The sequence below is a fragment of the Pituophis catenifer genome, unplaced genomic scaffold, assembly GCF_029215685.1.
Source record: "Pituophis catenifer annectens isolate HBS135680 unplaced genomic scaffold, rPitCat1.0.hap2 SCAF_2, whole genome shotgun sequence".
NCBI classification, from domain to species: Eukaryota; Metazoa; Chordata; class Lepidosauria; order Squamata; family Colubridae; genus Pituophis; species Pituophis catenifer.
Window position 1 is genome coordinate 180,625,753 of NW_027256882.1, and position 23,256 is coordinate 180,649,008.

General features: G+C 38.4%; 1 protein-coding gene across 2 annotated transcripts in view; it reads left to right on the forward strand.

The window, feature by feature from the left end:
* TRIP10 (thyroid hormone receptor interactor 10) overlaps positions 1–23,256 on the forward strand; it is a 72,379-nt gene that overhangs the window by 31,685 nt on the left and 17,438 nt on the right. For both annotated transcript variants that reach the window (XM_070938228.1, XM_070938229.1), the window contains exons 2-7: positions 15,505–15,620; positions 16,014–16,070; positions 17,783–17,930; positions 19,618–19,680; positions 21,223–21,327; positions 22,090–22,218. In XM_070938228.1, the coding sequence (XP_070794329.1) occupies positions 15,505–15,620; positions 16,014–16,070; positions 17,783–17,930; positions 19,618–19,680; positions 21,223–21,327; positions 22,090–22,218 (618 nt within the window). The remainder of the gene's footprint in view (positions 1–15,504; positions 15,621–16,013; positions 16,071–17,782; positions 17,931–19,617; positions 19,681–21,222; positions 21,328–22,089; positions 22,219–23,256) is intronic.

Below are 23,256 nucleotides of genomic sequence, written 5' to 3' on the forward strand. Positions count from 1 at the left end.
GAGCCTCCTTTCAGTGCACAAACTCGGGGCACCAGATAAAAACTGGGCTGGCAGCTCCGGCGCTGCTTTGATGGAGCCGGGTAAACCGAGGGGAGGAAGGAGAAGGAATTGATGGGCAGGCTAGAGTAGCTCGCTTTCCCCTCAGCGAGGCTTCCCTGTCGGAGCAGCAGCAGGAGGAAGAGGAGGAAGCGGCGGGAGAGGCTTTGCTGGCTGCCCGGCCGGGACCCAGAGGCGGTGGCTGTAATAGGGTGCTGGGGGGAGAGGGGGGAGAAAGAAGGGGGGCAATTAAATGTCTTCTGAGTGTATCTATGGATGTTTTTTTGCATTTTTTTCTGCAACCTCTTAAGGTTGTAGAAAAAAATGCTTTTAAAAGTAAAAAATAAAAAAAAAGTTGGCCACGCCCACCCAGTCACATTACCCCACAAGTCACGCCCACAAAATAAGCCACGCCCACAGAACCGGTAGTAAAAAAATTTAGAACCCACCCCTGAGTTGAACTAACACTGAGTGATTGTTCCAGTCCATCCAACTAGCTATTTACATACATAATAGCTTGGTTCAGTGCATTAATTCAGATTTGTTTTGCTTGGTTCAGATTAATATATTATAGCACCTCCACATTTGAACCCTGTAAACTAGGGTTCATACTTACTTATGATCAGTCGCTTCAAAGCAACCTGGGTTTGTAGTTCCAATGACTATCTCTATGCTTAGGTACTTAGGTACAGACATGTGATTGCATTTTGGACACTCACACCTAGCCCACAATTGTGACCATTTGCGACATCCCGCAGTCACAAAACCACAATTTGTAACACTTTTTCCAGAAACATGTTTATTTTAGGTTTCTGACAAAAAAACCCCACCCATTGTGGACAATAGGTTTGTTTAACAATCACAAGGTTCACTTAATGACTGCTGGGTTTGCTCAATGACTGCTATAGAAAAATGTTGTAAAATTGAATCAGTCACCTGATGAACTGCTTGGCAACTGGCATGACTTATGACCATAATACCAAACTCAATTACAGTACTAAATCGAGGATTACTTGTAACTCGACACAAAATGGAGCAGATGTATTCTGCTTTACCAGAGAAAATAGAGCAACCCAGATTTGTTGCCTGGGATTTAGAATGCCTATTCCTGATTCATGCAGTTGTGAAGCAGGCGCTATCAATCAACCAAGCTGATTGATGAAGTTCTAAAACTCCTTTGATTTTAATTTGCCTAGGTAATGAATGTGCTTAGCTGTTAAATCAATTAAGTAGGATAATCACAGGGTAAAAGGGCTAGGATAGCATTCTGCATTGGAAGGGAAAGTCATCTATGACTGAATGTTTGCAGTTTTGAGAGCATAACATGTTAAACGCCATATACAAATTCAGTTGTATGGTTTGCAATTAAAATCTCATACTTTTTATGTATATTTTTGCTCTGTGAAATATATCCACATTAGAGGGATGATTAGATTTTCTCCCCAATTTTCTTTGCTGGAATTTCAGATATTTTTTTCCAAAATCCCAACATTAATATAAGTGCATATCATGTGTTAGTGTAGTATTTGAATGCTTATACATATTTTATAGCATGCTTCCTTGTTTAAATAAAAAGGAAAAATGAAGATTCTGACAACTGCAAATTTATTAATTTTAGCTTGGAAAAGCTAAAAGTGGAAAAGTGCATTGTTTTTCATCCAGTGATTCCGAGACCATGGACATTTGGGTGTGTGAAGTAAAGTGCATGGATGGGGAAGAGAGCTTAAGCTGTTTCTCCATCTAGTTTGACACTGGGTCTCTGGGAGTGCTTGAGATCATAAACTTGTCTGCTGAGGTTTGCCTTTGCTTCAGTTGTGAATGTGGGCAAGGATTGCTACTATATAGCTTTTTTAATATACTTGTCAGGTTGTGTCCAGTTGTGGCCCATTCTTTTTTTAATGTTGCTTTTGTTGCTTCACAGGGACTGATGGAATACATTCAACTGCAAGTAGTCCTCAATTATGACCATAATTGGGACCCGAGTTTCCATTGCTAAGCAGGGTGCTTGTTAAGCGAGTCATGCCCAATTTTACAACCTTCTTTGCCATTGCTGCTAAGCAAATCACTGCAGTTCTTAGATTAATCACATGGTAGTTAAGCAAATCCTGCTTCCCCCATTGACTTTGCTTGTTGGAAGCCAGCTAGGAAGATTGCAAATGATGATAACATGACCCCAGCATGTGTTGTGGTCCACCAGCAGCCTGCGGAGCTGGCAGCGGAGTCGGACAGTGAGGAAGCTGGGGAGGAACATGGGCCAGTCCTGGAGTCTGGGGAAGGCTCGGATGAGGGCTCTGTGTTGGAGGCAGAGATGGGGCCAGAGCCATCTGGGAGTTATGCACGGACTCCAGAGCCTCCAGAGTTGGATATTAGAGAGGCAGACGAACAGGAGGAGCCTGTTCCTACTGCGTGCATGCGCAGAGCTGCCAGAAGGCAAGAAAAGTTAAAACTAAAGGGATGACTCGGGAGTAAGGCCTGGAGGTGATTGGCCCCTCCCAGAAGGCTTAAAAGAGGAGCAAAGGCACGTGGGCCCTTTGCAGGAAAGCAACGTTGTTAATTCTGTTCCCAGTCGGCATCTCTGTTTGATTCTGGACTCCGTGTGGCTTTGCCAAGTAGGTTTTTGGCAGAGTGTCAAGGGAGATAAAGGTTGGTGATTATCTCGAAGGATTTCTCCCGAAGGACTTTTTGCAACTAATTGGGACTCAGCTGTGAATGAATGTAATTCACAGCTGTTGCAATAAAAGAGTTTTTTGGGACTACTCGTGTGTTTTAATGACTCAGGAAGCCTAGGTCACAACAGCATGCTGCAACTGTTGTAAATACAAGACAACTGTTGCCAAGGACACAAATTTTGATTATGTGACTGTGGGTATGCTGCACTAGCCATAAGTGCAAGGGCCAATCATAAATCACTTTTTCAGTGCTGTTGTGATTTTGAATGGTTGCTAAACAATTTTTGTATTATTAGAACAAGCATTTCAAGAGCCATAGCAACTATTACCTTGAAGCTGGGAGGCTGAAGGAATAGCAGGTTTGCTTAGATTGGAACCTGAACTAGCATTGGCATGTCTTTTAACAGTGATGCTCTCTCCTGTCTTGTGCCAAATCTAGTGGTTAAGGATTGAGTACGTCCTTTGCATATACAAGGCCTTAGGTACATTTTCCAGCATCAATGAGGCATCCTGGCTGGGAATTCAGGGACTAGTATTCCTAGTTCATCCAGAGGGCGAAGACTTCCTCCAAGTATCCTGAAATGTAGATTGTGTGGCTTGAACATTTGGAGGCAATGTGCTTGTCTGTTTGGGGCCTGTGTTCTTTGTGTGCTGTCTCTGTTCGTCTCCAGAATAAGCCTGTGTTCTATTTATCAGGTCTCTGCAATAGGATTATTCTCTGTAAACATTCCCCCAGTTGTTTCCCTTCCCAACTTTGCTGTGAGTGGGAAGATTGGTATTTCCTTTTGTAATCCCCCCTTAGGATCTCAGCTCTGGGAGGATCCTAGTTTAAGATTCATTCTCAGCCAAGAAGTCCATAATGGACAGCCAACTAGGCTCTCCTTTTTGCCAGATGTCCTGATCCTTGGAAGCAACAGTTTGTTCTTCAGTCATTTTTTTTTTTTTAGCTTTTATATTTGAAAGTCATTTTGTGCTGTCAGTTTACAACTCTGATGCCCTCCAATCAGCAGAAGCTACCAGGCACCCAACTGGCTCACATCCCTGACTTGCTATTTTCAACTGTGCATCTTGACACTTTGTCCTCTTTACAAATATAAACTGGAGAATGGATCTCATAGACTCTCATTGATATGAAGAGCTGAAAGAATATAGTTGCTGTAGCTAAGAGCTAAAATTGGGAACTTTGTAGTAAAATGTAAGAGATCCTGCCATAATTTGCTGGTAGACTAAACAAATGCATTTTTCTTTTTCATATTTATCCATTATGGAAGAATTATTGTTTGATGTTCTGACCTATTTGTTGCTTCATATTTTTTTATGAGGAATTATCTTACTGGCAAATCTTCCAGAAATTTCTTGTGCTTGACTCAGGCTATCATAATTGGATGTGCAATGAAGAATTCTGCCTTCAAATTTTAAAATCCTGTCAGGAGAGTGACAAAATTTTAAGATCTTATGAATACTAGGGCAACATTTGTAAAAACAAACTTATGTAAACCAATGGCAATGAAGAATTTTAAAAAGGCTTATCTGAGGTAAAGTCAAGAATCCCTGTTGTCAGAGATTTAAAGCAGGACCAAATGGATAGATAAGAAACCTGAGTATTTTCAGACATTTTGGATCTAATTCCCATCAGCCTGCAGCCAGTAATTAGGAATGATGGAGTTGCAGTCCAACAGCAATTGGAAAACAATTGATTCCTCATTTTGCCTTGTTGGAAAAGATAATTCCCAGCCAACATGGTATTGTCCATCTACCAGTGAGAGAAATTTGTTGCTTATGTGGCTTTTTGCAATTAATTTCAGTACTTTGGATCACTTAAGAAAGCAGATAGAGGAAAATTTACTGCTTTTTCTTTCTTTCTTTTTTTTTTTCATCACTCAGCCAGGATGGATCCTACATGTTAAATTTAATTGATTACTTTTATCTATTTTTTGTCTTTGTTGTTGTTGTTAGGATTAAATCTATGCTTTTGTTTTGTTTCATTTTGTTGAAACAAAATGTTGTTGCTTTACTGTTTTGTATTTTATTTGTTATGATAAAACAATAAATATTAAAAAGAAAGAAATTAGTCTTTAAAAGAATAAAGGGCGCATATGCAAGTATTGACTTTCTACATTTTCTCTTTTGGATACTTACTGGATGAGGCAGTTCCACCACAGATGTGAAAATACGTCAGCATAAAAAGGGTTTCCATGCTGATTTATTTCCAGTGTCTGCTGTAGAAATGCTGTGGCTGGAAGCTATATGTCCTTTTTTTTTCCTGTTGTGCAATAGTGATATAATTCTATGTTTTAAAAGCCTTGCCAGAGAGATAGCCTGGAAAGCCTCTTCTGCAATTGGACAAAACTCCATCTGGTTTTCATTTCCTAACCCCAAGAGGTAAGCACATCTGTCATGTTCCCCTGTGAGTCCTCAAGTCAGTCAAAGACTTGGCTTCCTTGTCCTTGCCCACCCTGAAGAAGGGTGGATGTAAATGTGTCTTAGCAGTGAAGATTCCTACTTACACATTGGTGACGCTGACAGCATTGAGAGAAAGACTTGATCTGATTACCAGTATATTGATTCATTTGTTGCTAGGAAATGGCAATCCATCCGGAAGAAAGGAGATGTCGCAATAGCAGAATCTGGGCCACAGGAATCTTTGCAGCAACTTTCCTAGCCGAAAGAGGTTCTGAAATGAATGTTTTCTTAACATAGCTGCAAGATACAGAGAAATGAACAGAGAACTCAAAGGTTCTGGGGCTTCTTTTTTTGCAAGCAGAAAAAAAAATGTTACTAAAGAGGCAAGATTGCTAATGGCCTTTAAGAAAACAACCCTTGAGAAATTTCAGGAGATCGTAAAAATCATTTTAAGTGCATTGTGAAGTCCCAGATACAACTTTTCCATATCTGTTCAAATTTGGTTCTAGACCTGCTGAAAATCTAGAGGTGCTGAAAATGTGCCAAGGGAGAATCCCCTTGAGATATTGCATTGGAACTTCCCAGCCCTTCAGGGAGACTGGACTCCAACTCCCAGAATTCCTAGATAGTCTGACTATTTAACATTAATAATGTCTGCTGGGAATTGAAGTCTTACCATCTAGAGAATATCAGCTCAAGGAACACTGTGCTTATTTGATCAATGTACATGCCATCTTTCTTACAGAGTTTGCCCTAGCCAGACAACAGTATAATGAAATCAACTAAGTTTGTTCATCATTGTCCTGCCTTATTTGCATATAGAGTACCACAAACAAAGACTTATCCATTAGCGTATATAGAAAAAGCCCTGCTTGCATTCCACAGCAAACATAGTCCCTGCACACCTCTTTACCTAACTCCTGGGGAAGAGCACCTGAAGTCCGCAAGGGTGGGGAAGTGAGTGAAGATCAGCTGTTCTCAACTACATGAAATGAAGGTCTATCCATCATTTTAAATGGGGGAAAGAGTGGCAACACACAGTGTTGCTTGAGGAATTTGGGGAGTTGAAGTCCATAAGTCTTAAAGTGCCAAGGTTGGACACAGTGCTGTGATCCCCACTGAATATTAGTTTGCTTGTTTGTTTTCATTAGTAACATAACAGATTGTGTTTCTCAGGCATTTGGGAAAACACAGCCTGCAAATAGAAATGCAATGAGTTCAGGAAAATCTCCGCTTCTCTAATATGTAGGATCAGCTTTGGCTCACTTGGTGCCCTTCTAATAAATGAGAATGGTAAAGTTTCTGGATCTTTAGCAGAGTATTTGAAGTAGAAATGAAATTGGAAAAGGCTGGCTAATTAATAATAATATGAGGGAACAGTCCTAAACATACTTGCTGTTTATGAAGTCCAAAAGACATATTTTAGGCAAGCATATCTGAAATGTATTTAAAATTCACCTGTCAATCATTAATGGAGAGATTTTGAATTCATTGATTGGAACAAAGGAAATTTGACACAGATTTCTTAGTAAAGAACAAGCTCATTTTGAAATGTTTTTCTGTGTATAATTTAATTATAATATAATTTTAATTAATTTAATTATAATATAATTTCCCCCATAAGCCTACATTTGTATATACAAGATTAATTGCGAAATAACCTAGCTTTTAGCCCCTGAACTCAGTTCAAAGTAGTTCAATTTTTTTAATATTCTATAAGTGGAGGTCAAAGCAGCTCAACAATTCTCCATCAATATATAATGCAGGGTTAAAGGAAGAAGGAAAGGAGAATAAGATTGACCTCAAGATTTAACTTTGCTTTTCAAATGGTACTACGTTTAGACCACTATCCAAATATTAACAATATGAATATGTCAGCCAAACTGCCAACACCTCTCCAAAAATATGTTCAGATATTCAGAAATACACTGTACTTTCTGTTCCACGATTTATATTTAAAAATATGGTAAAAGGATCTGTGAATTATGCTCATGGCAATCAAACCCATCCAAACTCTCTGTCACTACCACTCTAGTGCAAACCAGAATTGTTTTATTTTATTGAATAGTCAGATACTTGTCTTTAAATTTTGTTGTTAATTCAAGCACAGATCATCTACTTTCTAAATTCTAATAAAAACAGATTCTCCAAACTGCCTTAAATCAAGGAGGAACAAAAATCAGCAAAACAAAGCTAATAACTGCAAGAGAATATAATCTAATTTCACAGAAGTAAAGTAGATTCTGGTTTACTCGATCATTTTCAGACATCAAAATAAAAGTGACAATATATTTAGAACACAAACCTCTATGCTATCATTTTTTTTAAAAAAAAAAAAATCCAGATCTCAAGTTTAAAAGATGTGAAATAAAGCTGTAGCCTGAGCAGAATCAATACCTGAGTTTTAAAGTATTTTCTTTCCCAAGGCACTCAAAATGCATGGCCAATTTCTTAGTCCATCATAACCACAGCTGAAGGGATGACGACCTGCCCCACAGTCCTGGATGTCAAAGTTAATTGAAGAATCTAGAGCTTTATAAGACAATATGTTTTGAAAAACTGAGGTGGAAAGATTGAAAAGCTTGCAAGTTGCATCTGTCAGAGTTCCAGAAAAACCTCTGCTCCAATTAAAAACTCTGAGGCAAGCATTTTCTCAAAGTTCCATTTATTAGAGTAGGTATACTGGCACATCTTGGGAAAACCCGAATCTGAGAGTTCCGGGTTTTCCCTCAGTAAATCAAAACCCCCAAAACCATCCCCTCACTCATCAGTCAGTCACATGCTCCAATCACCATCCGTTCCATCTCAAGACAGTACTCCAACCGCTCCTTTTCCAGATGCAGACTCGTCCTGACCTTGACTGACGGGAAGAATGCTATTTTGTCTAAATCCAAACCCTCAAATAAATCCCCCCTCCTACTTTCCCACACATGAGAAGGTGGCAGCTTAGAAGCTTCCAGCCTAATATGGCTTCCAAAGCTGACAGCATCCACTTTTGGTTACAATATAAAAAAGATATTGAGCAACAAAGATGATTAAGGACATAGAGGCTAAAACATATGAAGAACAGTTGTAGGAATTGGGTATATCTAGTCTAGTGAATGAAGGACCTGGGGAGACAGTGTACCAGTATTTGACATGTACCACAAAGAAGGTCAACCTAGTTTCCAAAGCACTAGAAGGCAAGACAAGAAACAATGGATGGAAATTAAAAAAGGAGAGGAGCAACCTAGAATTAAGGAGAAATTTTCTAACAGAACAATAAACCAGTGGATCAGCTTGCCTTCAGAAGTTGTGGGTGCTCCATCAATGGGGGCTTTTAAGAAGAGACTGGATAGCCATTTGTCTGCAATGGTATAGGACCTCCTGCTTGAGTAGGGGGTTAGACTAGAAGACCTCCAAGGTCCCTTCTGATTCTGTTATTCTGTTAAGAAAGAAACACTTCTATTTCCGTTGACTGTGGAGTCTATTTACTAAAGACTTAAAGAGAGAAATGTGAATTTTAGCTCATGCAAAGTGTGTTTGTGATAGTGAGATGTGCTTCAAAGCAGTAATTACTGCATTTTAAAGCAACCAGTTTGTCTAATGAGAAGTATTGTTTCACTCATACATATCATTGGCTCATACACAAATGGAATTGTTCAAATATAACAGCTATGTTTGGAGAGAAGGTATGTCATCTAGCTTATTTTTTTATTTTTTTCTAATAGTTTCTGCTTTCTTAGGGGGAAAAAATCACAAGATCACTAAAAAAGGCCCTGATGTGACACATCTGTCTTACTGGCTCCTTCTCCCTCAGGGCTTCAATGACTGATAGAATTAGTGAAAGAGAGAAAGTTCTCTTGGACTCCAAAGAAATACCTCAAAGAAATACCTAAGCAACCTGGAGACAGTAGACTTCCCAAAAAGCTTAGAGCCAAGGAAAAACTACATCCAATAAACATCCAGTTCTTGAACTAATTAGTTCAATTCTTGAAGTAATCAGAAAAATATTTACTTTTGTGTATTGACTCATCAGTACTGAATGTAAGTAGAACCTCTTAAGGCTAAGACTCTCTTATAGCATTTTCAAGCTTTAAACAAAAAGAAGTATTTTTCAGAGTTCTCTTTTGCAGACAAGAGAAAGAGCTTTTAGCTATCTCTTGAGAAAACTACATAAAAACTTTAACCCCAACCTGGAGTCTTTTAAATCTGAAGGACAACAACTCCCATAATGGCAGAGATTATGTGAACTGCATTTCAACAGATCTAATGCAGGGGTGAAATCCAGCAGGTTCTGACAGGTTCTGGAGAACCAGTAGTGGAAATTTTGAGCAGTTTGGAGAACCGGTAGTGGAAATTTTGAGCAGTTCGGAGAACCGGTAACAGAAATGTTGAGTACTTCAGAGAACCGGAAAATACCACCTCTGGCTGGCTACAGAGTGTGGTGGAATGGAGATTTTGCCATATCCTTCCCGCAGAAGTGGGGAGAGAATGGGGATTTTGCAGTATCCTTCCCCTGCCATGTCCACCAAGCCATGCCTACAGAACTGGTAGTAAAAGAAAATTGGATTTCACCACTGATTTAATGGTCTTCCGATCTACATATCAGCAGAAAACTTACCCAAATTCTTTGAATTTCTGCTTTCCACCTTTAAAGTTTAGAGTCTTTACCATAAAATTATTTGCCAGCTTCTTCCCATTGCCATTTTTCTCTTTCTCTGTTTCTGAATGATAGGCAGGTTGCAAATCCTCCATGTTTAGCTCTTCATCAAAGTGAAATTAACAGTGTTAACTCTTCAACATTATTGGGGATGAATGTGTAAAATCTGATATGGATAAGGTGATGCTAGGTCCCAAACTTATCTCTTGGTGTTTGACAAATAAACTGTCAGAATGATTTTAAAATTATGCCTTAAATCTACATTGGAATCCATGGTATAAAATTTCCTTTGGCTAAAAAACAATCCTATAAAATGAATTGGCAGTGATCCAAGGATTCCATCTGAAATTGATTTGCTAGATGTCTGACTACAGATTAAAGCTATCATATCTCTAAAACTCTGAGACCTATCTGTTGAAGGAAATGTGAAGAGAATGGTTCTTTTCTATATTTAGTTAGATATCTGCACATAGATTTTTTTAAAGCAATTTCAGGACTGGCAGTTGCATAAAAAAAACCCTTGATGGCTTTTAATTATTGCTGAGAGACTAGAGATTGTAAACCTCTGAATACTGATTGTTTCATCAGCTCTTAATTTTTAAGAGTGTAGCAGCTGATCAAACAAAAAGCAAGAAAGAAGACTGTCAGGAAAATTATTTTCTTAAATGTTACTCAGTTTGTTGATAGTTAATTTACATTACTTAGGAAGCACATACTAGTGGAGATAAAAATATTTCCTTATCTCTAGTAAGTAATTTTTCCCTTTTAACTTTTTAATTTGTACATTTTAAATTTGTCTTAAGTATTGGGGTTTTTTTAATTTGTCCCGGGCCAAAATTATCTAATGTGGTTTTATACTGTCTTTTAAATTTTGTAATCTATGTGTTTTATTTTTTGGCTGTTCACCGCCCTGAGTCCTTCGGGAGTAGGGAGATATATAAATTTAATAAAATAAATTAAAATAAATAAAATAAATTTCAGTTGGAATTGTCCCCAGTTGAGGTGATGAGTCCAGAGCCACCCTTCAGAAGAATTATCTGTGACACAGCCTGTTGCTTTCTCCTTCCATTCTTTTAAAATGATATCTGTAATAATAATCAGGATAACTTAATTGTAATCCTGTCTATGTATTTACACATAGATTCCCAGCTGAGTGCCTTCAGTGCACTTTTAGTTCCCTTGAATCCTTAGCTACTGTCATCCTACACATTTGGAGAACACCAAATTGGGAAAGCTAGAGGATTAAATAGAAAGCATGTCTCCTGTCCTTCAAAATGGCCTGCTTTTTGTAGGAAGCTCTATAAGACGCCTTGTGGTAACGCATATCACAGCCTTGTGTGAACATTTCAATGAAAAAAATCAGTGAAACAAGATATAATGTTCTTTATATTAGTGAATGTTATTGAGATATTTAGCATATTGTCTGTACCTTATACCAAGTGGTAAAGTCCATATTTTAAAGTATGTTTTAAATCACTTTTTATAATGAACTCCATTATATAAATCTGCTGTTAGTTTAGGGGTTTTTTTACATTTGCATATAGATGTAGCCAAGATCTCAATCAGTCCCTACTGTTGTGTTTTTCAAACTTTTGGGACTACATTTCCATTTTCCCTAGCCAGCATAGCTGATTGTAATACTGGTTGCAGAGGGATGGTAGTTGTAGCCTGATTCATCATGAAATCACCAGATTTTGGGAAGGCTAAGTGATTCAGTGAAACAGCATGAAGCTAGAACCATTCATTTTAGCGATTGCTAAGATTTTTCTCTTGTTGGATGCAATACAGATAGTCCTTGACTTACGGCAGTACATTTAGTGACCATTTGAAGTTAACAACAGCATTGAAAAAAGTGACTTATGATTTTCACACATACGACCGTTGCAGCATCCCCACAGTCATGTGGTCAAAATTTGAGCGCTTGGCAATTGACTCCTATTTATCACAGTTGCAGTGTCCCAGAGTCATGCGAACACCTTTTATGACCTTCAAAGCAAAGTCAATAGGAAAGCCAGATTCACTTAACAGCCATATTACTAACTTAACAACTGCAGTGATTCATTAACAAATGTGTCAAGAAAGGTTGTAAAATGTTTTACAGCTGAATGTTGCTTTGAAATGTATAGTATAGTACAAGGGGGATATAATAATATTGTTAGAAAGAAAGGGTCAGCATATGGGGGGTGGAGTAAAAGGATGGTAAAGTATTATATAATCTGTTATTAATCTGGGTTTTATTTTGGAGGAGGGGAGGGGGGGTTAGGGAGGAGGGGGGGAAAAGGGAAAAATCTGTATTTGAAAAACTTTTTCAATAAAAAAAAAGAAAGGTTATAAAATGGATCAAAACTCACTTAACACATGTCTCACTTAGCAACAGAAATTTTGGGCTCAATTATTTTCATAAATCAAGGATTACCTGTATTTCTTCGCTTTTCATGTCTCTTTTGAAACATTGTTCTGGTAATGATCATAATGTTGGTTTTCCCTCCCAAAATGGCATTAGATGACAGCCAGGAAAAGTGTTGCTGCTGCTACATAGCCTTGAGACACATACATCTCCTTACCTGTCTTTGCCTAATCTAGAGGAAGCTGATAGCATATAGTGAGGATATTCTTGAGGGGAGAAAGAAAGTATCCAGGGGGCAGCTCCTTTTCTCAGTGACTGCCCTGCGTAGAGTTTGTGCATCTCCCGGCTTCAAGAAAGAAAATCATTTGCTATTTATACTTTATACCTGTGGCGGAATGTAGTCTGGTTTCCCAGGAGGGAGGAGCTGCATTCCAGATGACCAAGACAAAGCAATGTTTGGTTGGCAGAAATAGGGTCAAGTCAGCCCCTCCCTACAGCTTTTCAGAATGTATCTGTAATGATGCAAGTAGTTGTTTTAGCTTGGCAAGATTTCTGCCTGCCTATCTATCTGATTTATGTGCCACCCATCTCATCTGTAGGTGAGGAACAATAAAGGAAACTGCTCAGAAATGCAGTTTTTTGAGCCTGTCAATAACAATCATTCAAATGAAAGGAAGAAATTTTCCTATCATTGTTCAGTGAAAGTTAAGTTACCCAAAAGAGCCCGGAGTCCAAATGCAGGATCTGGGCAGCTCACTCATGATGCTGTAATTACTAGCTACGTTCCAAAGTAATTAATTTTAAATATCGGAAAACAATGCATCCTTATTTTCAAAGTCGTTTTCAAACAGTGGTTTGTTTTATGCATTAAGGATGGAAAGAGAACTTGTTAGAAATCTTCCTTAAACATTGTCCAGCTGCAAATAGTTGTCTTAAAATAGGGTGCCAAGTAAAGGAAGTGAAAGTTTGCCAGCTGACTTCGCTGGACTCCAGAGCTGAAAAAAAACATTCCTATTCAACCCAAGTGCTGGCTTCAGGATGGTTTATTCCATCAGCATTAGTGAAAATCTGTTCCTGAGCAGATGCAACTTCTGTATTAGGAATTAAAGGCATGCATTTTCCCCAGTGATTGGCATTCTTGGGCCTTCTTCGGCTCTAAAGACTACCCATTGCAGGTGCCTCAGAGTATTTGGGCTACCTGTCATGTGGGCACATCACATTTGCTCTAAAATTGCTGTAGGTTTCATGCTGGGCTGAACATAATGCCAAAGAAGGAATTGGAGCCATCCCTCTTCAACTGATAAGATCCCAAAATGTGGAAAAGAGACAGTGTGGAATTCATATTTTTACACTCCTCCCTTTTCTGTTTGAATGCCTGTATTCACTTATATTAAAATATGAATTTAAATTTCTTAGAGCTAGGTCAAAATGTGCCTATCAAATGATCTGTGCCTAAACAATGTCATATTAAAACATTCCTGGAGAATAAAGGAGTAATTCTGCCTAGATATTTGCATTGATATCTCTGGTTAGAAAATGTATCATAGAGTTGGGAAGTGACTCTCTCTAGATCTCACAGGTAGCAGCTTGCTGTTGTGATAGTTTTTATGGAAATACTAGTGGAATTCACTAGGGATGAATTACTTAGAGGCAAAATATTTTGGATAGAACATAACTAAGTTGCTAATTGTTCTTATAAAAATAGCCAGTGTAGTTCAAGGATTTTATTAATTCAGATTACTTAGTACTTAAGAGTACTTGAATTCAGAGTACATAGTTTACTGCTGGTTTGCACATTAAATCATGTCTGTTCTGTTAACACATTTGCAGATCATAAGCATTTTGCAATATATCTTCGTTTCTTCTCACAAACCTATTTAGTTGAAGAGCTTGAAACCCATATTTATGGCTTTCTCCTGTATTAATTTTCCAGTTTTAAAAGGCCACATGAAAAAAAGGAGAACAAGTGAATGACCAACAGCAAAGTAGATGGATTCCATTGGTATCGCAATGTGTTCAGTGTTGAAAGACTTGGAGGACCAGGTTGAGGACAGATCATCCTGGAGAAAATCAGGGTGGTTGTTAAGATTAACAGGGGCTGGATGGCACATAATCATTGTCAGTTTTAAAAGTCCTGATCCAGTTGTTCTCCATTTTAGTTGGGCTCATCATCTGTTGATAAATCTACAGTGTTCCTGTCATTTTAGATTTAACATTCTCATGTTTGGAAGTAATTAGTAAACAAAAAGTGGAGAAGGAATGTCTCCTATTTATACTGCTTCAGAGATAGTATTTGTTCTGTATATCACTTCTAGCTCAGTAGTGCTGTGTCTAGTATTCCTCCAACTAAATTAAAAACTGAACTCTTTATTCTTTATGAGACAGGCATATTAAGAATGTGATACTGTGGAGAACTGTTTGCTTTGAACTTGCTAAAGTTTAATAGAACAGAACTCCCTTGAGATAGTAATTCTGTCACATTGCCATCTGTGATTTGCAAAATCTGAGGAGATGAAGTGTACATTAGTGGGTACAAAAAGGTTGGACTTTAATGTCTGCCAGCCACATTCTTGTGAGTTGTAAAAATTCTTGTGAGTTGTAAAACTCACAAAAGTTCTGATTTCTGGTTAATGTCATGGGGTGGGAGGATACATAGGAATGTAGCATATTGTTTCTTAAATACTATTCGGTATAAAAGTTGAGACGCCAAAGCCCTGGGCCCTTGCTTAGATGTTTAGTAGCATGAAAGACAATGAAGAATTTGTAATGTCAGCTTGAATTGTGCTGATGTGAGTTGCATGATGAGTAGAATGACCCGCCTTCCCCCTATTTCCCACCCACCAGGCCTAGAGAGCAACTAGGAATTAGGTTTTGTGCATAGAGCTTCAAGTGGATTTTGTCTTACATTAATTAGGGACTAGTTTCCAAAGCCATACTGCAATACGATAAGGGTCTGGCTAGAACTGCAAATGTTTCCACCAGATTGTCATTTTTATGGGACATGACAAAATAGTTAAATGCAAGTGGGAGAAATGATTAGAACTATGTATTATACACATATTGAAGATTAGTTTTTGTCTAGGCCTGATTACTTTCATGGATATAGTCCCTGGCATGTCACTCAGAGGCTGATTGCAACCCTTGACCTAAAAAGCCAAGTTCTTGACTCAAGCCTCTGAATAAAATCTGGTTGTTTGAGACCATAGTGTTTCAAACTCTGGCAGATATTTGCATGTTTAGTTATTGCTTTTCCTTAATTCTTTTAGTGAATCCCTGCCGACACAGCTTGGTCACCCTTTTTTATCATCTGTGCCAGGCCTTTGTGACCCAGTCTATTTGGGTCACAGAAAAAGTCTGTGGGTTTTCAGCAGCATTGGGTCACACTTCTCCCCTCTTCCCCTTCACAGGATCAATTTGACAGGATTGAGCGCCACACCCAGTGGGGCCTGGACCTGATGGACAGATATGTCAAATTTGTGAAAGAGCGGACTGAAATTGAGCAGGCATATGCGAAGCAGCTGAGGTAGGTATGAGGAATTGGGGGTGGCAATGGGGGTGACAGATGCTTGGATTCAAGTTTTAGGGAAGAGAAAGAATCCAAGAACTTATGTAGTTTAGCTCAAGTATGGCTAAAGTCACATACAGTATGGCTATCTCATACTGTATGTGATTTGAGATAGATGAAATGTAGAGAAAGTAGGAAAAGTCCTATTAAATAAGAATAGTTTTATCCAGGCTGGTATATTAACATTTCCATCTAACAAAATCCAACAGTCTGAAGCTGCTTAAAAGTCTAATATTGAAGTGTAATCATGTTTGAATGAGGCAGTGTACCTTTTGACAGCGTAGATATGAGTTCACTCTTTGTTCCATTTCAAGTCAATATTGTATGTTGTGCATGTTATCTCTTTTGCAGAAATCTTGTGAAAAAGCACCTTCCCAAGAGGACCTCTCGAGAAGATCCAGACACAAAGTAAGCAGTGAGCATAAGAGTTTAACTGCGATGAAGCCAGTGCTGTACATATTTCAAGCAGACAAATCTTGTCTGTTTTTAAACTTGAGCTTAGCAAGATCTGGCCAAGATGACTTTGCAAATTGTACACAGCAGCAGTCGTCAAAGGAATGCCTAGGAAGCAGCAGCATATGTTGTGATCCAAAGTTGCATCCACTTTGCAGAACTAATATGAGCATCAGCAGGAAGACAGATGATGAAAGGGAACATTGCAACATAAACCACATGACTTAACATACTTGATTCTGAGGTTTATAAATATGAATGAAGTCCTGTGGGGCTCACCATTCCAGTCACTTGGTGAAATTTAGCATTGGTTAATGTTATTGGACTGACTGGGCAGCAATCAGCAATCTAGTCCACATATCCAGGAAGTAATTTCTCTCAATGTGTATGCTTTAATTATTGATCTTGCAGTTCAGATTTATCACTGGCAACTGCTTTCATTATTCATTGTACTTAATATGTATGCCCATGTTCTGATGGCTAATATGAGTTAAAAAAAAGTGAAGAAAAAGAAATACCTAGAATATAGTTCTTACATAATTCTAAAGGTGCATCCAGGAAAGTTACAAAACTTTGCATAAAAACTAAAATCCTGTGTCAAATCTTCATCATCTTAATAAATTGGGTACAGACTTAACCCATAGGTGTGTGGGGTTTTTTTATAAGAAACATAGACATAAATATAATGGCTACATTCAATTCAGACTGTCAATATAGGGACGTTAGTTTAGGTGCAGTTAGTATCTTTGTGGGAGGTCAATACATTTATGAACACAAGAAGGGCAAACAAAATTGTATTCTGTCTCCAGCAGAGAATGAGGAAATAAAAACAGTCCAAAAATAGTTCTGCTACCCAGCAACTAATATTCTGTGGTTGTTCTGTAGTAGTCTTTTTTCTGAAGAGATGTAACCATCATGGCTAAAAGCAGTTAGTGGTGGATCTTCAACAAACTGGCTTAATTGCTTTTTAAATCGGGCCTGGTGGCTCAGCAGACTGATAGCATTGTGATTAACACCAGCTGTCTGCAATTACTGTAAGTAACTCAGGCTCAGGGTTGACTCAGCCTTCCATCCTTGCTAAGGTAGGTAAATTGAGGACCCAGTTTGTGGGGGCAATAAGCTGACTTTGTATAAATATACAAAAGTATGAAGGCTATTGCTTAACGCATTGTAAGCCGCCCTGAGTCTCCGGAGAAGGGCGGCATATAAATCAAATTTTAAAAAAAAATCATCTAAGCTAGTGCCAACTAAAAAATTACATCTTTTTGCATCGTATTCCATGCATACATGTAGCTATTTTTGTTAGCAATATATTCAGACGAACCACTGTCTCATTAAGAAGGAATCATCCATCGGTAAAGGGAGAAAACAAGTCCTTTTTTCTTTTTCTACATTTTTCTACATTTCCATGCTTTAAAAAATGTACATGTTCTCCCTCCCAAGTTGTCTCTTTACTAAACTAGCCCCAAATTTTAGGGATATCAGGGTTGTCCTTACGCCTTTTCTTATCTCCATGCTTGTTCTTATCACCTGTATCTTCATTGAACTGTGAAGGACTACACTTCATTTTCATTGAAGTATAGTCCTGGAAGTTCTTTCTTGTTTTGAGGAGGAGGACAGTGTTCTTTGTTACAGGTTAAGTTTAAATAAGTGTCTTTTCTTTGTAGGTTTTGTCAATACCATGCTTTCCTTCAAGTGGTGAAGGAGCTGAATGACTTTGCAGGCCAACGGGAAGTCATAGCAGAAGACCTTCTAGCCCAGATCTGTGTGGAGCTTTCCAAGGACTTGCAGGAGCTGAAACAGGAAAGGAAATTGGTAAAATTGTTGGGAAATAAACTGTGGCAGCAAGACATCCAGAATGGTAGTTCAGCTAGTAAGGCGGGGATCAAACATCAGGTTTTGATATCTTATGCCTTTGGCTTGAGAGTTGTGTATTTTGATTTCCTCAGCATCTTTATTATTGACGGTCCACTGAGAATTTGGTGTCTGTAAAGACTGATTTTCACTTTATTCCTTTTTGAAGGTCTGTCATTCATGGAGACCTTCCATGCTACTTCCCTGTTGTTGGTGGTTATTGCTCCTTTTGACAACTAGAGTTTGTTTTTCTAGATATTTATGGTGCTTGCATATTGCATTAAACACTAATTTGTTAAATAGGCCACAGTAAATTTTTCAGAAAAGTAAATATGCTATTTGACCGATAGCATATTGGTTGGTTTTTCCTCTCTTTTTAACTGATTTTGTCTTTCACCCCTATTAAGAAACTTTGGCAGGACAAAGCAGGAAACAATAAACAAGTTGTGTGTTTCAACTTGCATGCTGTAATAAGCCACAGTTTCAGTAAATAAGATAACAAATCATAGCTTCAAAGTCTGCTTTATTGCCCTAAAACGAATCATGATTTTTTTTCACCAGTCTTTACTGCGTCTTTTATGATCCACATCTTCAAACAATGAAGGCCCAGGAATGTTTTAGAATGTTGTTGGTTTTTTTTTTGTTTTTTTTTTGTTTTTTTTTTTTTGGTGAGGTGGGATGCAACGGCTGATTGGAATAGTGCTTTCTGATTTATGGAAATTTCAAAATTTGCTTGCCTGGTGGCATAGAGGGGGCAGCAGTTTGAAGAGTAACTGCAGCTATTTATTTTAAAGATGCAAGAGTTCCAATTACAGATCTCCAAATGGCACAAGTTGTCATTGTGTGATTTTGCTCTCAGAAAGATTTCTGCAGTGCAATAATCTATCTTGTCTTCTGGTGTGTGCAGATTTAAAGAATGCTTCAGTGTAGGAATTATAGCAGCACATTCATTGTTATTGTAAAATAAAGAGGAATGATTCCAAGAACTTCCCAGAAAATGATGAGGATTCTTTTCTGAATTGATAGGGCTTCTGATTCCTTGTCATAAATCTTGTTGCCAAACTCCCCTCTTGGCAAAGTTGTCTTTGGATCTCTGAGAGTTTGAGTGGCTAGGAAGATGTTTTAATAGCAATTATTCACAATTTGCTGTTCAGGTATTTTGTTAATGCAGTATTTAAATATTTATTTTTTATCATTTATTTAAAGAGTAATTTATATGTATCTCCATCTCAGTGGTATTAGATCTCAGATCTGGAAGAATGCATGAATTATAGATACTCTTAGGATATTATCAGTGCAGGATCCCCTCATTCACCTCAAGTGTTTCATGTTTAGATATTTCTTAAATATCCCCACCTCCCTTCATTTTTCTATTTTTGGGATTTTAGCTATAGATATTCTTGGAGATAAAATATGTAAATGAAAAATAGATTTTGTGAGAGCAAAAGCCAGCTTTGATGTAAAAGAAGCCACAGAGCCATTTGATGTTGGAAAGCTCTTTGAAGTTGATTTCTGGGGTTGTTGAAGGTTTTACTCATTGGAAGTATTATTGTCATCTAATGATTTGGGAAGGGAGATTCAATGTGTTGGGAGTTCAAGAACTTTTCATAATAATTTTCTTTCTCTTAAATTCATTTTTACTTCCCAGTATCTGCAAGAAGGCCGAAGGGCTCAACAGCAGCTAGAGAATTCCTTCAAGCAACTTGAAAATGTGAGTTCTGATTTTCCCGTAGCAGTTTAGATTAACATTCAGGTTGTGTGCCAGTTGTAAGGATTCTGTATTTTTGTCTTTGAAAACTGAAAGCTTGTTTGCTTGATTCATATTTCAAGCAGGATCACAGCTGTGGAGGACACTGTTCCCCCCAGAGGTCTCCAAACATGGATGGAAACATTGCTTGGAAAATAAATGGAGCTTTTTTTATTCCAGCAACAATTCCGCTATCCAATCTTTAAAAATTCCTTGGAGAATTTGTGCATACAAGGAAACGGTGACAACATCCAGAGTGCATGTCAAGGGAGAGGAGGAACTTTAGGCTGTTGGTCCTAGAAAGCAGCTCTGTTCTGGAAATTTCCAAGTCTTTCTGATCTCACTTTTCCCAACCTGATGCCCTCCAGATGTGCTACATCTGTCACCCTGTAATCCCAGACCAGAATAGCCTGTAAGGCAATTGTAGCTCAACCTAGCTTTCAGCACAAAATTAGGGGAAGCTGCTATAGAGTTTTGTGTATTGATAAAAACAATGATCATTGGGTTAGTTTTCTAGGGAGAAAAACCCCATTAAAGTAGAGTATAGCTTTTCAGAGACAAAAGTACGTCTTTCTCTAGGATTGTTTTCACTGATAATGTCACACTAATGTAAACAGAAAACTAGCAATTCTTGTCAATGCTTAATGTTTTCAGGGTGTGCCTTTCTGCATGATTAAAATAAGTGTTCGTATGATTGAATGTTTCTATTCAAAGCACCAGATTTTCATAAAGTACAAAACTGTGCACGTCATCAGAATGTGTGTCCACATGTAGACTAAGCATCCATATTGAATAAAAAATCTACAAAAAGTTGTATTTCCAAACTCAGAGTATATAATATCCCTGCTGTTCTTTGTTTTGTTTTCCCTAGATTAGTTCCGTCTGCTTCCTGAGTTGGGGTAGAGGCCAATATAGAACCCCTCATTCCTGGGCAGGTCTAACCTTTTCCTTAAGTCTAATCTCGAAGACATGGATAGAAGTTGATGGGACAAATAAAAGTGCTAAACCAGACATTTCAGTCAGTTAACTTCAAGGGACCTTTTCTTGCTTTAAACCAAAAGGCAGTTTATTCTCACCAATAGAGTATCTACAGATTAGGTCTGAATCTGGTGGGAAAAAGTGAGTAGCTGAGATGGTTCTTTCATTATTGCAGTTTTTGAAGGTAGTTGCTTAAGTACTTGCCAAAGATCCTCCAGTTGATAACAGCAGTTCTGCTCCCTCTTTCAGTACACTTCTATTTATATCATGAGATATAACAGTCTGAATCTCTTTTTTAAGCATATTTTTAAAGATCAGAAGCAGAACCCCTCATCCTTTTTCCAGTTCTTACTTAAAAGCTCAGAATGGCTAATCAAGTCAAGCTTATGCAGTGATTGTTCATAGCTCAAGTGATGAGTCTGTTACCGAAATGGTATTTCAAGTCATTCCCACTTGGGTAAGCCAGCAAAGGGAAAGCATAGCAATGGGCTGCAGGCAAGGGCAACACTCTGGTGCTTTTCTTCACAGAGCAAACGCAAGTTTGAACGTGACTGCCGGGAGGCTGAGAAAGCTGTGCTGAATGCAGAGAAGCTGGATCAGGACATCAATACTACCAAGGCAGATGTGGAGAAGGTCAGCATCTGGACTGTGCCGCTGCTTCCCAGCCCCAGGGGTAGTAATGAGGACTTCTGTAATGGAAGCGATGATAAAGATCCTGACTCATTTGTGCTAAAGCCCAGGAATGGAGCTCTGCTGTTGAACTTTCTGCTGGTTATGTTGGTGTTATGTTTCTAAGCAAATGATGGCTTGTTTCCCCAGTAAGTCATAAAACCTGAGGCATATCTTGGGGAAAAAATTTTTGGAGAGAAAGAATGATGCCAGTTTATGCCAGCTACCCCCCCTCCCCCACTCACCCCCAAAGCACCAAGAACAGCAATCTATTGTCAAAGCGGTCCTTTGAAGTCCCAGATGCACTGGACTTGCATCTTCCAGATAGGAGGTATCTTGGAAAATGATACATAAGTCACTTCTTGTTCTTTTGGAGGAAAGTTTAAAAATGCAGACTTTTAAAAAAAAAAAAAACTCAGTTTCCAGAATTTTGCCCACAATTGTTGAAACCTTGATGGGGGGTTTAAGCACTTGGGGTTGGGGGTTTGGAGCACCTGAAGAAAGTGGTCCTTAGTTCTAACTGGTAGAGAAAGTAGAGTGCTCTTGATTCCACCTGGATGATCATTTGCTACTGAGGGCCATCAAATTAAACAGCACTGAGACAAAGAACAAGATTGCCTAAAGTGCATACTTCAATAAAGAAAATTCAAAGCTGGATTGTATTCTTCGCTTGTGGCTTTGCTTGAAATATGGTTTTCCTCTCATCACTGCCCCAACTTTTCCCAGGCCAAGCAGCAAGCCAACCTGCGTAGTCACATGGCTGAGGAGAGCAAAAATGAATACGCTTCATATCTTCAAAAGTTCAATCACAATCAGAACCAGTTTTACTTTCTGGAGATGCCACAGATCTTCAATGTAAGTCTCTAAGCAGTTTCTACAATTTTTTCTCCTAAATTGATGCCCTTTTTCTGTATTAAGCAGTCCCTTGAAGTAGTTTGTACAAGCAGTAATAATGATCGTGAAATAAAAATAGTAAATCGTCCACTCCAAGTGCTTCTAAAATAACCATAATGTGAAAGGCGAACAATAGATACAAATCTAAGAATTAATCAAACAGCAGCTAAAGTCAAGGGATCAGATCAAATAGAAGGATTACAAAAAAACTGGAAAAGGAAAACAAAGATCTGCAGTAGGTCATCAGAGAAGTCCAGGGGATTATACTTCATAGCTCCCACCCTGGAGGCAGTTCCTAGAATCAGGTCCTAGAATGGCTCCCTCATCCTGACTCAAAACTAGAGGCTTTTTTTCCAGCAGTATCTCAGTCTGCTGCGAGAAAGGTGCTGTGATGATCCGTAATTGTAACTGTGATCTTGATCACTAAATTCCTCTTGGGCTAATAAAATCTGTAAAGAGTCCTTACTTGCAGATGGTCACGTGAATAAATGGGTCTTTGAATATCACTTAAAAGAGGGGAAACAGCCATACTTCCTACCAGAAAATGTTTCCTCATGGAGGTTATTCTCCTAAGAAGGTCCTTGCCCTTGTTACTGACCGGCAAGTCAGATGGTCTCTCTGGACCAAAGCAGAGAATCTAACTGACTGTAGAGCTAATACTCCTCCAGAGGCAACTGAAGTGAAACCTGCCCATTATGGTTGACAGTCGTGATGGTTGTAAAACAGGTCATTCACATGACCAACACAGTTTAAAAACTTTTTTGCGGTTATCATTAAGCAAATCCATTGTTCATTGTGGTATAATTTTGCCAAAAACTGAAAATCCAAGTTTTCGGCAAAACCCATCACAAAACACAGACCATGGAACACTGAAAACTACCATAAATACAGTTGTGTTGCTGGGCAACCAAAATTTGGTCATGTGACTCCAGAGGGGCTACCCAACCTTTGGAACTTTGAATCTAGGTCATAAGTAGCCCTTAAGTAGCCATCATAACA